This window comes from Coenobita brevimanus, chromosome 89 (genome assembly GCF_032717465.1).
Source record: "Coenobita brevimanus isolate Jiangsu-jjx chromosome 89, ASM3271746v2, whole genome shotgun sequence".
In the NCBI taxonomy this organism is placed as follows: Eukaryota; Metazoa; Arthropoda; class Malacostraca; order Decapoda; family Coenobitidae; genus Coenobita; species Coenobita brevimanus.
Window position 1 is genome coordinate 17,284,681 of NC_137042.1, and position 15,293 is coordinate 17,299,973.

Consider the following 15,293-nt stretch of genomic DNA (forward strand, 5'->3'; position numbering starts at 1 on the left):
TTGGCAGCAACTCTTCACAGGCTCAAATCATCCGTTAAAAATTTTGTGTGCTGATTCATCGCTGATTCCAATTTCATTAGCAATTTCTCTGAGAGTCAACTGACGATTGTTGATGGCCACCCAGGAAGTGAATCACTCTTGACTGACATTCGGCCATTTCTGAAGAGACTGTACCACTCCTTTATTTGCATTACCCCATGGCTTCATTCTCCAAAACTCGCTGCATCCTCCTGACAGTTTCAACTTAGGCATCACCTACTTTTAGCAAAATCTGATGCAGTACCATTGTTCGACTTTTTCGCTCATCGTGACGAGTGTGGGAACACGGTGAGTATAAGGCACATGACCATGAACCCAGGCTGAGCCACTAAGTCACTCGTGGTGGCTGGCATTAATCAATCATGCTCAGGAACGTCCTGCACTGCAATATTCAAAACCCCACCCTTATCCTCCAACTGACAGGGGAAAAAAAAAAAAAAAAAAAAACTCATACTTTCTGAACCAACCTTAGATTTGTCATTCACAGAATCAAAATTTGTCTACTTTAGTTTTGGACTGCAACTAAAATAATTTAATCAGCACAAGATAGAAAGAAATACTGTATGTTAGCAAAGTGCCCCATATCTTACTTCCTGAGAGAGCAAATCCCAAAACTATATATGCATATAAAAAATAAAAATCTTTATTTCTGTGTCTAATACAGTATAACTTAAATCATAATTTGACCTTTGGGTCAGAGATGTATACTGTATCACAATAATGATAATAATCATAATTAAGCTACCTATTGTACAGTACTTATAATATTGCAATTAGGTCTAGCCCTTTAACATGCTAAAGTGAAATTTCTGCTCACCTTTTGCTAATTTTCTTTAAATTCAAGGGGTAATGTAAAAAAAACTAAGAAAATTGAAAAATACATTCATCTGTAAGCAAATAAACGCAAAGAACACCTCTGGGGCTTTTGTTTTCTTTGAGAGATGAGGAGGTGAAGTACAGTAGTAACTTTCAGCCTACCTGTGGCAAAAATAGGATTTTTGAAGTCCAAAGGGACTCTTGAGATCTACAGTAGTACAAGCAGAGCAGGTCAAACTTACCGTCCTCTGGCCCAACCAAAACTGACTGGAATGACAGAAATACTGCTTTACTTGGCCAGCTGATGAACTGGGAAATACAGGGTAAAATGTGTCCGTCAAATGATGTAGCTACCCTGCTGTTAACTCTTGCTGAGCTGCAGACCTCACATAAGGCACAATGATGGTCTTCATACATCAAACTGCAGGCCTCACATGAGGTACAATTTACATTGGTTATAAAACAATAACTTAGAGGAGGTAAAGTAGCTTACAAAGTATTAGGTTATGGAAATCAAACACATCTTACCAACACCTTACTACCAAACATACAGCTCTGATGACCCAAAAGCTGAGCCAAAAGAATAATTAAAATATTTTGTTTGATGTACACATTGTACAGTTGCAGAATAGATACTGATACATTTACTGACAATAAATAATGAGTCAACAAACAACTTAAAACTCAAGTGCTGAAATCTTCTGAGCTTCATACTTGTTCAACAAAAAAGTTATCCTTGTCCAGAGCAGTACACCCCTGCAGAATCAATGTTAAGTCCATTCATACATCATACGATCTTTTACTGTCCCATCAGGAAAGTAGGAACTAGAGAACAGGTTAATCAGTCTAGACTACTTCAATACATCTTTCATCTTTTCTTAATGTTACTAAGGTTTTCATGGCAGTGTCAATACTAGCTATCACTGCATTATGTTTCCAGCATCACACTTTGCTACCTAAACTCCCCTTTAAGAGACCAGATCCCCTTGCCACTTAATTCTCTATGAAAATCACATATCTGAGTGAGAAGAGCCTTGAAGAATGGAGTCTGTTCTGGGGGTAGTCGATCACGAAACCTACTAATTATTTCCTGAGTTGAAGCTCTTCCATCTACTTCTGCCTGAAATGCCACAAAGTTACGTATATCTGCAAGAAGGTCAATATTTTCCTGTACCTCTGGTTCCACCTCACTGGCTGTATTGACTGCTGTTGATGGGTAATCTGGGTCATAGTCCTCTTCTCCATCATCATCTGAGTCTAAAGCAATACCCTTATTCCTATGCCGCATTCGAGAAAGAAGCTGTGAAGACGTAATAACACCACTTGACCCTTCAGAAGTTTCTGTTCTCTTCTTATGGGGACTGAAACCTCTATTCTTCTCACCTACTTTTCCACTGTCTATCCCATCATCATCATTGTCCTCATCACCATCATCATCTATGCCTCCATTAAACATGTGCTTATGGCAATTTTCTTTGTAGGATTTATCTTTACTCACATCTGATTTCTTCTCATCAGTAAATATGCTGCTCTTTTTCTTCCCAAATCTGGGCTTCTTTTCCTCTTGCCGAGTATCTGGCTTTCTGTTACCCGGAGGGCGGGGTTTAAGGCACCAGGCACGGGAAGCCCGTACTGCTTTAAGTGCTTCCTTGGCCACTCTTTCTGCCTCTCCCTCAATCAGTATGTAATCTGAATCATTTGAGTTCACAATTACATCATGGCTTAGTGCTGTATGAACCCCTGACTTTTTGAACAGCTTCTCCAATACATACTCATCCTGCGACTTGGCATTGTCCCTCTCTGCTTCCTCTTCTTCCTCAGTCCTCTTGTACTTCCTTTTTTTCACTAAGAATTCAATACGCTCTCCTTCAAACTTCTTTCCCTTCCTGTGCTTGTGTTTTTCTCTGTGTCTTTCTTTGTCTTTTTCTTCCCTCTTTCTCTTATAGCTTCTCATATCGGTATCAGTATTTTCCAAGGATATCTTTTCTAGCTGGCCACTTGGATAATATTTGCCATCATGAGGTGAAGAAGACAATTTACCCTTATTTCTATTCATTCCACTGCCATTTTCTGGTGAACCATTTTTCTCTACATCCTTACTTCCATTTTCCTTAAAAGACTCTTCTTCTTTTATGCCGCAATTTGTATTCTCCTCTGGTTGTGACGTGTATTCTGATGCTTCTTTTGCACTGCTCTCTGTTTTGACTGTCACATTATCTAGAGTGTTTTCTGAGTCACCTAACTCTTTTGATTCTATCTTGATTTGAGTTTTTCCATCTTTATTTTCTTTCATATCCACCTTCAGTTTTTCCAGTGGAGAGTTCTTGCTCCCAATCTTCTGACTCAGTTGTTTTGCTAATTCCTTCATTCTTTCAATCTTACTCATGCTCAGGGAAAACTTGCTCTCCTCAGCCATATACTCATTGGCCTTTTCACTGTTTTTTTTAGCACATACTTTTCCCATGTCTACCACTTTATCAAATTTTTTCTTGCTTATCTTTGGTGTCTGTTCCTGTTGGAGCAATGGCTGAGTAAGGTTATTATGCTTCTCATACTTCAGCATATTTGGTTTATTCTGCTGAATCTTTTCCTTTATATTTTCTTTCATTGTCACTTTTTCCATGTTAGACTGTTCTTGTAAGGAATGAGGTAAAGTGTTCTTTTCTCTATGCTTAGAATCATCAGCCCCTTCAACTACATCTTTGTCTTCATCATTCTCATCATCATTATTCTTCTTCCTCCCCAGTTTGATTTCTGAGCCAGTGCCTGCAAAAATAGCAGAGGATTCCGTTTTCTCCTTTTCTCCCTCTGTGAATGAAAAAAGCTCATACAGGTCATTTGTTTTAAAGAACCGCTGCTGTTTAGGGTCCTTAAGTACCCTGTTGGTCAGGAACTGTTTGAAGATTTGCCGGTGGTATATCTTCTCTTCAATGGTCCCTGCAGTCAATAACCTGCAGGGGAGTAATGCCATCATAACTTAGAGGACAAATATTCTACATGCATTTCATACAATGACTAGAAGGCAAATCGCATAAAGCATACACTGTACTTCCACCATACTGAGCAAGTCATGTGGGTAATATCAGACTGATTTTAAAAATGAACTTGAGACAATCCACGAGAAGCGTAGAAGACCGGGGCTAGGCAAGTTGGTCCTGACATTTAAGATGAGAGTGACCAGCCTCACTCATCCCTGAGTGGTATTACATGAGAAATAACCCCCAACCATCCGTAATTACACACTAAACCACCAGGTGCCAAAGTTTGGTTATATGGTTACCGTCCAGCAAAGTAAATGGTTTCCTGGTGTACACGAAACCATTTGGTGTGTCACTCAGTGTAGAGTAACCCACAGGCAGAAGGAAGAGGAAAGCATGAAGGAGAGAAAGACAGAAGAGGGAGTGTAAATTCACCTGTGAGCAGAAGGACGAGGAAAGAATGAAGGAATGAAAGACAGAAGAGGATGGAAGGAAAAAAGGATGAAGGAGAGGAAAGGGCTGACACCCGAGAGTAGCACTACACATATATATATATATATATATATATATCTATTGCCAGACGCCTCAATCCCGTTTGGGGTGGCCACAAACAAATTGCCTCCAAGTTGCCCTGTCCCCCGCCATTTCACTGCCCTGCTCCCAACTCACACCCCCCTCTCTCATATACCTCTCCACCCCATCCCTCCATCTCATCCTCGGCCTCCCCCTCCCTCTTCCCCCCTCCACCTCACTCACATACACTCTCTTCGTCAGTCTTTCACCCTCCATCCTCTCCACATGGCCAAACCACCTCAGTGTGTTCCTCATAATGCTTCCTATCACATCCACATCCACACCACAATGCTCCTTTATATCCTCATTCATCAGCCTGTCTCTCCATGTGACTCCACAGGTTCCTCTTAAATAACTCATTTCCACTGTTCTCACTCTTGACTTGTGTCCTTCCAACAACGTCCAAGCTTCACTTCCGTACGTTAGAGTTGGTATCACAATACTGTCATGTAGTAACTTTTTCACTTCCATGCTCACTTCCCTGTTTCTTATCACTGCTTTCAAAGAACCAGCAACCTTTCTTCCCTGCTGTACCCTTTCAAGCACTTCACGGTCCAAACCTCCATCCTTACTCATCACACTACCCAAGTACTTAAACGTACTCACGTTTTCCAATTCCTCACCATCCAACCTCGCTGTACATTCACTGACTTCACCTCTCTCAAAGACCATCACTTTACTCTTCCCTACATTCACCTTTAGATTCCGTTTCTTACACACTCTCCCAAACTCACCCACCAAGCCTTGTAGCTCCCCTTCGTCTTCACTCAACAACACAGTATCATCTGCAAACAACAGTACAGGGAGTTTCCAAACACTATCCTCTCTCACCAGGGCCACTCCAACATCCACTACCCTACCTTGTACCTCTTTTATTACCCCATCTATGTACAGATTGAACAACCATGGAGACATGACACATCCCTGTTTCAACCCAACTTTCAAAGAGAAAAATTCACTTAGTTCACCATCCACACGCACTGCAGCCCTCGCACCATCGTACATACTCTTCACAGCATTCAACAACTTCCCATCTACTCCATGTATTCTTAACACTTTCCACAATTCATGTCTATCCACCCTGTCATATGCTTTCTCCAAATCCATGAAAGCCGCATACAACTTCTTTCCCTTCTCTAGAAACTTTTCCACTAAAGATCTAAGAATGAATATCTGATCTACACAACCTCTTCCCTTCCTAAGGCCTCCCTGTTCTTCTCCAACTAATTTCTCTATTCTTTCTCTAACTCTGTCACTAAGTATCCTACCATACACTTTTCCTATTATACTAAGAAGACAAATGCCCCTATGATTACCACACACTTCTTTTTCCTCTTTTCCCTTGTACAAGGGAATAATTATACCTGACTTCCAATCCTCCGGGACTCTACCTTCCTCCCAGGCCAATCTGCACATCATCCACATCCATTCTACTACTATCTCTCCCCCATGCTTCAGCATTTCACCACACACTCCATCAAATCCTGGGGCTTTCCCTGATTTAACTTTCTTCATTGCTTCCACAACTTCTATCCTACTGATTTCTTCCTGTCTTCTCACCTCCCTCCGTCTCCCAGCCATTCCCCAGCCACTTATACTCGCATTACTTCCATCCTCTATGTTCAACAATTCCATAAAGTGTTCTCTCCATCTGCTCTCTTTTTCTCCCTTCTCCACTAGTAATCTACCATTTTTATCTTTCACTCCCCTGCTAACTTCACTTACACCCTGTCTTACTCTTTTCACCTCTTTCCAGAACATTTTCTTACAGTCCCTCCACTTTACACTCAAATTCCTTCCAAATTCCTCATCCACTCTCTTCTTACTCTCTCTTACTAATCTTTTCACCTCTCTCTTTCTTTCTACATATAACTCTCTCTTCCGCCTCTCAACTTCTTCCACACCCCTATTTCTCATCCATTCATTGTATGCTTTCTTCTTTTGTGCCACAGCCTGTCTCACCTCTTCAGTCCACCACGCTGTTCCTTGCACTCCCCTCCGTCTTCTCTTCCTTCCACACACCACCTCACATGCTGCACATATTTCTTCTGTAAATATCCTACACACACCTTCCAGGTCTCCCATCTGCTCCAATTCATATTTGCCCAATCGTTCCTCCACTTCTCTCTTATACTCTGCCTTTTTCTCATCCTCTTGTAACCTTTCCACTCTCCTTGCAAATACTCCTTCCTCTCGTCTTTCCCTTCTTCTGTTCCTCCATCTTACTTGAATTCTAATTCTGGCCACCACCAAGTAGTGGTCAGAAAGTCCACTCCCCCAACCTCTATAAGCTCTTGCATCCATTACACATCTTCGCATCCTTTCATCCACACATACATAATCAATCATTGCCTTCCTTTCATTCAGTTCATCACCCACCCTTCTCATCACTCGCCATGTATAACTGTGGATCATTTCAAGCCTGAAGAGGGTATTGGCTATTACCAACTCCCTCCCAGCACAAATGTCCACTAATGCACTCCCATTCTCATCTATCTCAGCAGGCACATCCCACTCACCAACTATTCCATCCACCTTCACATTCCCAACTTTACCATTCATATCACCGATCAAAAACACTCTCTTATTCCTTCCAAACTTTTCCATGCACACTTCCACATTTGTCCAGAACTCTTCTCTCACTCTTCTAGCACGATCTTGCGTTGGCGCATACACACACACAATCGCCCACATTTGTATTCCAACTTTCAACTTTACCCACACAATCCTTGACCCAACTGATCCATACTGTCTTATGCTCTTCTTCCATCTTTTACTCACAACTATACATACTCCTTCCTTTGCCCTCTCATTCTCACTTACTCCTGCACATATACCCCATCCATACTCCCATTCTCTCACACTTTCTCCTCTCCATTTTGTTTCAGTTATTCCACATACATCCACTTTCGCACCCTCAAGCACCTGGACAATCTCTCTCTCTCTTTCACCTCATCATTTGCTCCCCTTACATTCCACGTTCTGATAATCATGTCCTTTGTCCGGTCCTTGGTCGACATCGTTTGGTCAGTCCTTGTCCGAGGCTTATTGTTTGTTTTTTTAGTTAGCTGTTTTCCGGGGAGGGGCACTAACCCTCCGCCAACCCTTTTAGTCGCCTTTTACGACAAGCAGGGATACTGGGGGAGTATTCTTGAAAAACCCCACACTCCCACATACACACAGGTAGGCCTCAACTTTCTTTTTTCTCTTTTTATGTAAGACAGAAGAAACCAAAGCCAGAAGCCTGCAAGATTATTCCATCCAAGAGAAAACAAAGGCAAGATGACAGACAGCGAAATTCAAGGTCCGATCATTTTGAGATGCCAGGACACAATGCGTTTACAAGACCGGAAATCATAGGTAGTAGGAAATACAGAGAGGGAGACAGTTCCAGAGTTAACCTATTGCATACATGAAGGACTGGGAGTAATGGTTAACTCTTGCATTAGAGAGCTGGACAGAAAAGGGATGAGAGTTTGTTGCTAGACGGGTGTTATGCACCTGTCGTAGTGATGGAAGAATGTAAGCAGACAGTTCAGAGAGGCAGTAACCACTGAAGTAGCAACAGAAAAGAGATCAAGATGAAACAGTTCAGCAAAAAGACAGAGGCTGAAGGGAGCCAGTTAGAGGAGGAGAATTAATAAGACAAAAAGTCTTTGATTCCACTTTGTTGAGAAGAACTGTGTGTGGGGAGCCTCCCTACACATGAGAGTTGTATTCTACACAGGGACAAATAAGACCTGTGTATAAAGACAACAACTGAGCAGGGATAAAGAAGGCATGGAGTTGGCTTAGCACTACTAATCTCTTGGAAGCAGATTTTATAAGAGAGGTAATATGATCATTCCAAGATAAATCTTGTGAGAATGAAACCCAAAGTATGTTTAAAGATGAAGCAGGTTTAAGCTGGATATTATTTAAAGTTAGAGGATACCCCTGTGGATGATTTTGTCTGATTGAAAGATGTAAGAACTGTTTCTGATGCATTAAAAACAACAAGATTACTTTTACCCCAATCAGAGATATGAGCCAAGTCAGACATTAGATGTGCCATAACCTCATCGCTTGTTTATTGAAGTAACTGCTGATATGGATGCTACAGGAAGTGAATGGAAAGATGAAGGGTGGAATCATCAGTGTATGAGTGGATACGGTTAGATGTACAGCTTAGAAGATCAATGATGAATAAAATGAAGAGAGTTGGTGGCTGGACAGAGCCCTGAGGAACACCACTATTGACAGCCCTAAGAGAAGAATACTAGCAGTCTACAAAAGCAGCCACAGAATGACCAGAAAGGAAGCTACAGATGAAGGCACAGACAGAAGGATAGAAACCATGAAAGGGCAGTTTGGAAATTAAAGATTTATGCCAGACTTGATCAAAAGCCTTTGAGATGTCAAGTGCAATGGCAGAGTTTTCGCTAAAGTCCCAAAAGGAGGATGACCTTGAGTCTGAAAGGTAGATGAGACGATCTCCAATGGAGCATCCCTGGCAGCACCCATACAACCCATGTTGTGTCTGGAAAGGTGCTTTAAGATTTTTTTTGTTAAGAATACTCAAAAACTTTTGAAATACAGGATGTTAAAGCAACTGGGCAATTGAGGGCTGGAAATCGTCACCCTTCTTTGGGACAGTGTGAATGAGAGCAAACTTCCAGCAGGAAGGGAAGGTACAAGCTGAAAGACAAAAGTAAAAGAGTTTACCTAGGCAGGGTGTAAGCACAGAAACACAGTTCTTGAGGCCAACAGGAGGGGCTCCATCAGGTCCATATGCCTTGTTAATACTGAGGCTAGTGTTGGCAGAAAACACATCAATTAAAGAAATTTTAATGTCAGCCATGGGGAAATCAGAAGAGGGAAGTGATGGCGAAACAACACTGGATCGTCTAAGGTGGAATTAGAAGAGAAAGTCTGGGTAAAGAGTTCTGCTTCATCAGTAGAATAAACAACCGCAGAGCCATCAGAGTGGAAAAGAGGAGTGAAGGATGATGACGTAAAGTTGTTAGAATGGTTTCTGGCAAGGTGCCAGACAGAGCAGAAAGAATTTGCACTGGAGAGTTCATAGCATTTAGTACGAATGAAATTATTTATAGCAGAGTGAAGAACAGACTTAGCACGCTTCCAGGTAGAAATTTTGAAGAGGTGAGATTCAGGGGTGGTTGGCTCTGGTGCCTTTTGTAGGCATTCTCCTTGCTGCGGACAGCAGTAGAACAAGTGTGATACCCCCCCCCCCTTTTTTTTTTCCTTAGTCACAGAATATGAGAACAGAGTGTATGCATCCATGCCCAAGAGAATAACCTCCGTAATATGCAAAGCACACTCAGATGACTCTCAGCCATGGAAGTAATAATCATTCCACGGAAAATCAGAGAATACTGGCTGAGGGTCTCCCATTTAGCAGCTTGAAAATGCCACAGCCGCTGCTTAACCTTCTTGGGAGGGTCCATAGGCCATACTGGAGCAATATAACAGGTAAAGGTGATATGGTTGCGATTGGACGAGCCCAAGAGAGAGAAAAGATAACAGAGTAAGCAGAAGGATAACAAGTAAGGAAGAGGTCAAATATGATGGAACTCTCTGCAAGGCAGTCATGGATATGGGTAGGGTGCTGTGCAAGCTGTTCTAGGTCATTCGTTCATTTTTGAAGGCTCCAATATGTTTGCATGTGTTGGCCTTGGTCACCTAATGGCAGCTCTCCATGCTGCTCGATCTCTGGCAACTTCCCTATTCAGTCCCTTATCCCGGAGGTCACACTCAATGACCTTGTCCCAGGTTATTTTTGGTCTATCCCTTGCAACCCTACCACTAATGTTAACAATTCTCACTTTCTGCACCCAAATATGATCACCCACCCTCTCCACATGCCCAAACCATCTCACTCTACCTCTCCCAATCAAAACACCAATACATTCAAGTCCCACCCTACCTCTCAACACTTCCATCATAAACTTAGCTCCTCCAGCCCTTGGAATTAGGGACACACTGCATATCCACCCAATCATTTTCATTTCTGTACATCTGAGCTTGTGAATACCCTCTTCCTTTACTGCCCTGGTCTCATTACCATACAGCATTACACTCCCAACACGTGCTGCATACAAAGATCCCTTAGTACGGAGAGTGAGCCCTCTCAATATCAGGAGAGGAAACAAGTCTCTAAACTTCTTCCAAGCATTCCTCACTCTAGCCTCACCTCCAGCACATAACATGTCTCCCAAATAATAAAACTCTTCCACACACTCAAGAGACTCACCAGGAAGTTCAATCCTTTCACGCTTGACAATCTAAATTTGCTATCCCCGACACACAGCACACAAGAAATCAGCATTATCTCACAGTCTACCTCTGATACCACTACATCTCTTATGCACCCACTTATCACACACACTACACAAGATGTAATTACTTCCCATGCCCTTGTGGCAAATCGCACATGGCCACTCTCCCTCTTCTTTGACAGTACCGCCACCAGACCTAGACACCATCACTTTTGTTTTATCTGCATTTACTCGTGAGCCCTTGTGCCCCATACAGTCTCTCCACTTCCTCAATCCTTCCTCCACCTCCCTTTCCTTCTCTGTAATCAACACCAAATCATCAGCAAACAAAATCTCCCATGGGAGTCCATTTCTGATGTCATGTGACAGGGCTTCAAGTACCATGCTAAACAACAAGGGGCTCAAAACTGACCCCTGGTGCACACCAACATTCACAGAAAACTCATCACTTGAATCCCCATTCACCCTTACTTGGGTCTAAGCACCCACATACATGGCCATCATGACCCTAGCCAGCCACTCCTCAATCCCAAGTTTTGTAAGATTTTGAATAGGATGTGTAGTGAGTAATGTGCACGTAATTTAGTGCTGACAGTTAGGGGAACTTGTATTGGAGAACATACAGGCGTACTCTCTGAGTTAATGAAACACTGAAAAAGTTCAGTAAAGGGGGATGATCAGGAGCTAGTCCCGAAAGCTGATGAAATGAGAGCTCAAGCTCTCCCTGTCATCATCTTTCCATCCACCCTGGGAGTACCACCTTGCTTGACTGCTGCTACATTCCAACAGACCCGTCATAAGTCAATTTGGCTGTAAGTCGAAAATGCAAATACAATGAAGTACTGCCAGAAGTCAGATATACAGCACACCTTATGAAGTCACAGACATGTCCAAATACTTTTAAAGTAAATAATATGCATAAATATTGCAAAATACTGTTAATCAAAATATAGAACAGTATTTAAATTGCCATAGAACAGCAGTCATAACAAATGAATACAAAAAATTCATCCATGAATGCCTCGGCTACCTTCACATTGGCACTAGCAGCCTTGCCACTCACCTTGACGTTATGGAAGGAAAAACAGTTTTTAAACTGCATAAACCTGCAATGACTAGCATTAATCTGCACATTACAATCATGGCCCACAAGTTCCCTTAACGTCGCACGAAAACAGGCTGTAGGCCTGGGTATGAGATGAAACGAATGCATCCTTGGTAGCAAACTATCATACAGTGTGATATACATATTTCTGCAGCAAAGGGAAACTGTAAACAAAAACATATAACAAGAGAGAGTACATTCATATATCGATAACACAGCTATTTATCATAGCTGTAAAGTATTACAAATCTGGGGTAGGCAGTGGCTGAATTGATAGAGAGGTGGTCTTCAGTCCAAACGGATCCAGATTCGAATCCCCGCTGGGGCAGGGAACAGTTTAAGGATTTAAATTCCATAATAAGCAGATTTTAATGATCTACTAAAAGACCCGCCGACATGTAAAAGTACCCCCCCTAATACCAATACACCAGTCCTGTATGAAACAGCCCTAGCATTTATTCAATATGGACGGTGGGTGTTTGCACCGTAGTGGTGACATGTGAGGTGTACGGCATGATGGAGGACAACTGGGCCTTGGGAGCAGGTTGTAAAGCCTATGTCCAGAGTCGGACACATAAAAATTGATATTAAATACACTCAAACTCGATTTATGGGACCTCCATTTAAGGGATTTCGGATTTAAGGGACTCCATAATCTACCTGACAAACGGACTAGACCATTCAAAAATGATACGTAACATCTAGGCTATACACATCAATATGTTTCTTAATACAGTACCCATAAAATAATGTTCATAATCATATAAATAAGTATGATAAGTGAAACAATCATTGCATTTCATAATAAGATTGTCTTTATGTGTGGTAAAACAATGGACATTTTCAAGTAAGGGACAAGTCAATTCCCCATTTAGTCCCTTAAATCGAGGTTTGAGTGTACCATTATTCATCCCGCTCGCGGTGCAATAAGAAACAAGTGCATCCTTGGTTGCAAACTATCATACAGTGTGAGATATGTATTTTTGCTGTACAGAAAAACTGTAAACAATAACATATAATAAACAGTACGTTCATATATCGATAACACAGCTGTTCATTATAGCTTTAAAATATTATAAATCTGATATTCAATACCATTATTCATGCTGTTGGCAGCACAATTGGTTTGTTATGTGAGCGAGCCTTGGGAATGCTACGACAGCCGATGGTGGCAACTCGAAAGTACTTGTGAAGGCTCTATAGGGCCTTCCTCGTGAGTGCGAATTGGTTGTAAGTCAAGGACTATCTGTATATATCTGTGTGTGTGTGTGCATGCGCATGCCTTGGGAATGCTACAACAGCCACTGGTTGCAACTCGAAAGTACCTGTGCAGGCTCTACAGGGCCTTCACTGTGAGTGCCAATAGGTCGTATGTTATGGACTATATGTATATATCTGTGTGTGTGTGTGTGTGTGTGTGTGTGTGTGTGTGTGTGTGTGTGTGTGTGTGTGTGTGTGTGTGTGTGAAAAAGGAAAGCATTAAAATATAACTATCAACAGTTTGCCAGATGAAATGAGCCACAATACATTCACTGATCTTTCAAGTCCCCATGTTGGCAAACAAGGCAAGCAATCACTGGAAGGCAGAAAAATAAGCCACAAATAACAATTCGCGAGTCACACGCGGTTCGACCGTCGGATTCAAACTGACTGTGTGGTGCGTGGTAGACCGACCTCCCACCCACACACACACGTATGTATGCACACGGGCAGCAGGTAGGCATTTGTATATTTTATTTATTTCTCTCGTATATTAAAATTATTTATATGAATACTATAATTTTATGTTTTAATTATTGTACAAAAAATTCGTGGGTAACTGAAATCGCGGGAAAAAAGTTCGTGTGAATTAAGGGACTAATTCTGTGGATTTGTGCGCCCAGTGATAAGGCCCCAGCGCTATGGTTGGTGCAGGTATGGGTCCCAGTTCTAAGGTTGGTGCAGGTATGGGCCGGATTCCCTTCCTCCTAACCTGTTCCTGTCTGACTCAGAGGCTGACCACTAGTGCCTGTAAGCACAGGCTGTCCACCAGCCTCGGAGGGGAACGACTTGGACCGACACAGGAAGGCATGAAGGTGGGTTGTCATTTATGGTTCAGTCTTGTTTAGGTGACTTTGGGAAGTTGAGATTATGTAACCCCCCTCTTATAATGGGTTTCAATCTCCTGATTTATGATAAAATCGGTATACGATAAGGTATGACCTGACGTAACCCCATCGTAAAACGAGTAATGACTGTATAGGATTGACTAAAGTGTTTGAAAATGTGCTTTACAAACACTTGAGGCATACAGCCATTGCATTAACTGTGGTGGGTGGTGGTGACCATCATCCACTCCCTTGATGTAGTGCTGCCTACTTTTTTCTTTGGTGACTCTACACAAAGTGACAAACCTAATGGTTCCCTGTAACCCAAGAAACCATTTGCAATGTTGGGTGGTAACCATATAACCAAATAATGAGGTAATGTGGAACCTACTATAGTGCCCTTGTTAAATGGATGGAGAAGACGCAAATGCAGCATTATCCAAGAACCTCTACACATTTTCCTACACCTTGCCAAAGTGTGGCACTGTCCACAGAAGGGGAGTGTACTGTACCTACATAAAGAAAATAAGCATTAACAAGGCAAGGAAAAAGTGATATGTGCCAGTGAATTTAAGGGCTGAAGGAGGCATGGGTGATGAAAAAGATAGCAGGATATAGTATATGAATGCGTAAAAAAAAGCAGTACGGTAGCTGAGGAAATGAAAAACGCTGATGAAAGATGAAATTAATAGAAGTGTGTGACAAGGGTTGCATTCTGTTTTTCCTATATCTACAGTTAGTGTAGTAGTAGTAGTAGTAGATCAACCCAGGTCTCTCTGGTCAAGAAGACCCATCAAACGCTGGCATGCATCGCACTTGCAGGACTTGGCCATGCAGTGAACTGATATGTACGTTATATACCCCAACCATCCTTTGGATGCAAATCCTTATGGTTCACATCCAGATGGGGTGCCTTGCTCCAGTAGACCACCAGGTGTTCAATTGGTTCTATGGTTTCCACCCAACACAGCAAATGACTTCCTGTGTTAAAAAAAAAAATGCTTTGGCTTGGCACTCAATGCAGAGACACCTGAAGGTAGCAATACATCAAGTGAGTGGATGGCAGGTGCCCCCACCAACAACAATTTTAGTCAGCCTGGGTTAATTTTTACTAGTTATAAGGTAATACTTAGTCTGAATTATAATTACATTTCCTACACCCTTACAGACTAACCACAATAAATATTGGTCATAACCTGATCCACAGGTGCAGTGTGCTACATGTGAACCTGTGACAGCATCAATATGTGGCAGAGGTCTGGCAGTTGGTACATTTGACAATCTAGACATACTATACAGGTATTCACATGCTTGTTGATAGCAGTAACAAGAAAGAATGGAGTTGGCAACTACTAGATGAAATAGTCAAATAACCATGATGCATGGGTCAGGGCTTCCAATATGGCTCAGATTGTGG

At 42.0% G+C, this 15,293-nt stretch overlaps 1 protein-coding gene across 1 annotated transcript in view; it reads right to left on the reverse strand.

The window, feature by feature from the left end:
• Positions 1-733: 733 nt before the first annotated feature.
• Positions 734-15,293, reverse strand: part of LOC145411379 (DNA excision repair protein ERCC-6-like) — a 101,405-nt gene continuing 86,845 nt past the window's right edge. The window contains exon 13 of the mRNA XM_080281410.1: positions 734-3,806. Within this exon, the coding sequence (XP_080137536.1) occupies positions 1,808-3,806 (1,999 nt within the window). The 3' untranslated portion in view covers positions 734-1,807. The remainder of the gene's footprint in view (positions 3,807-15,293) is intronic.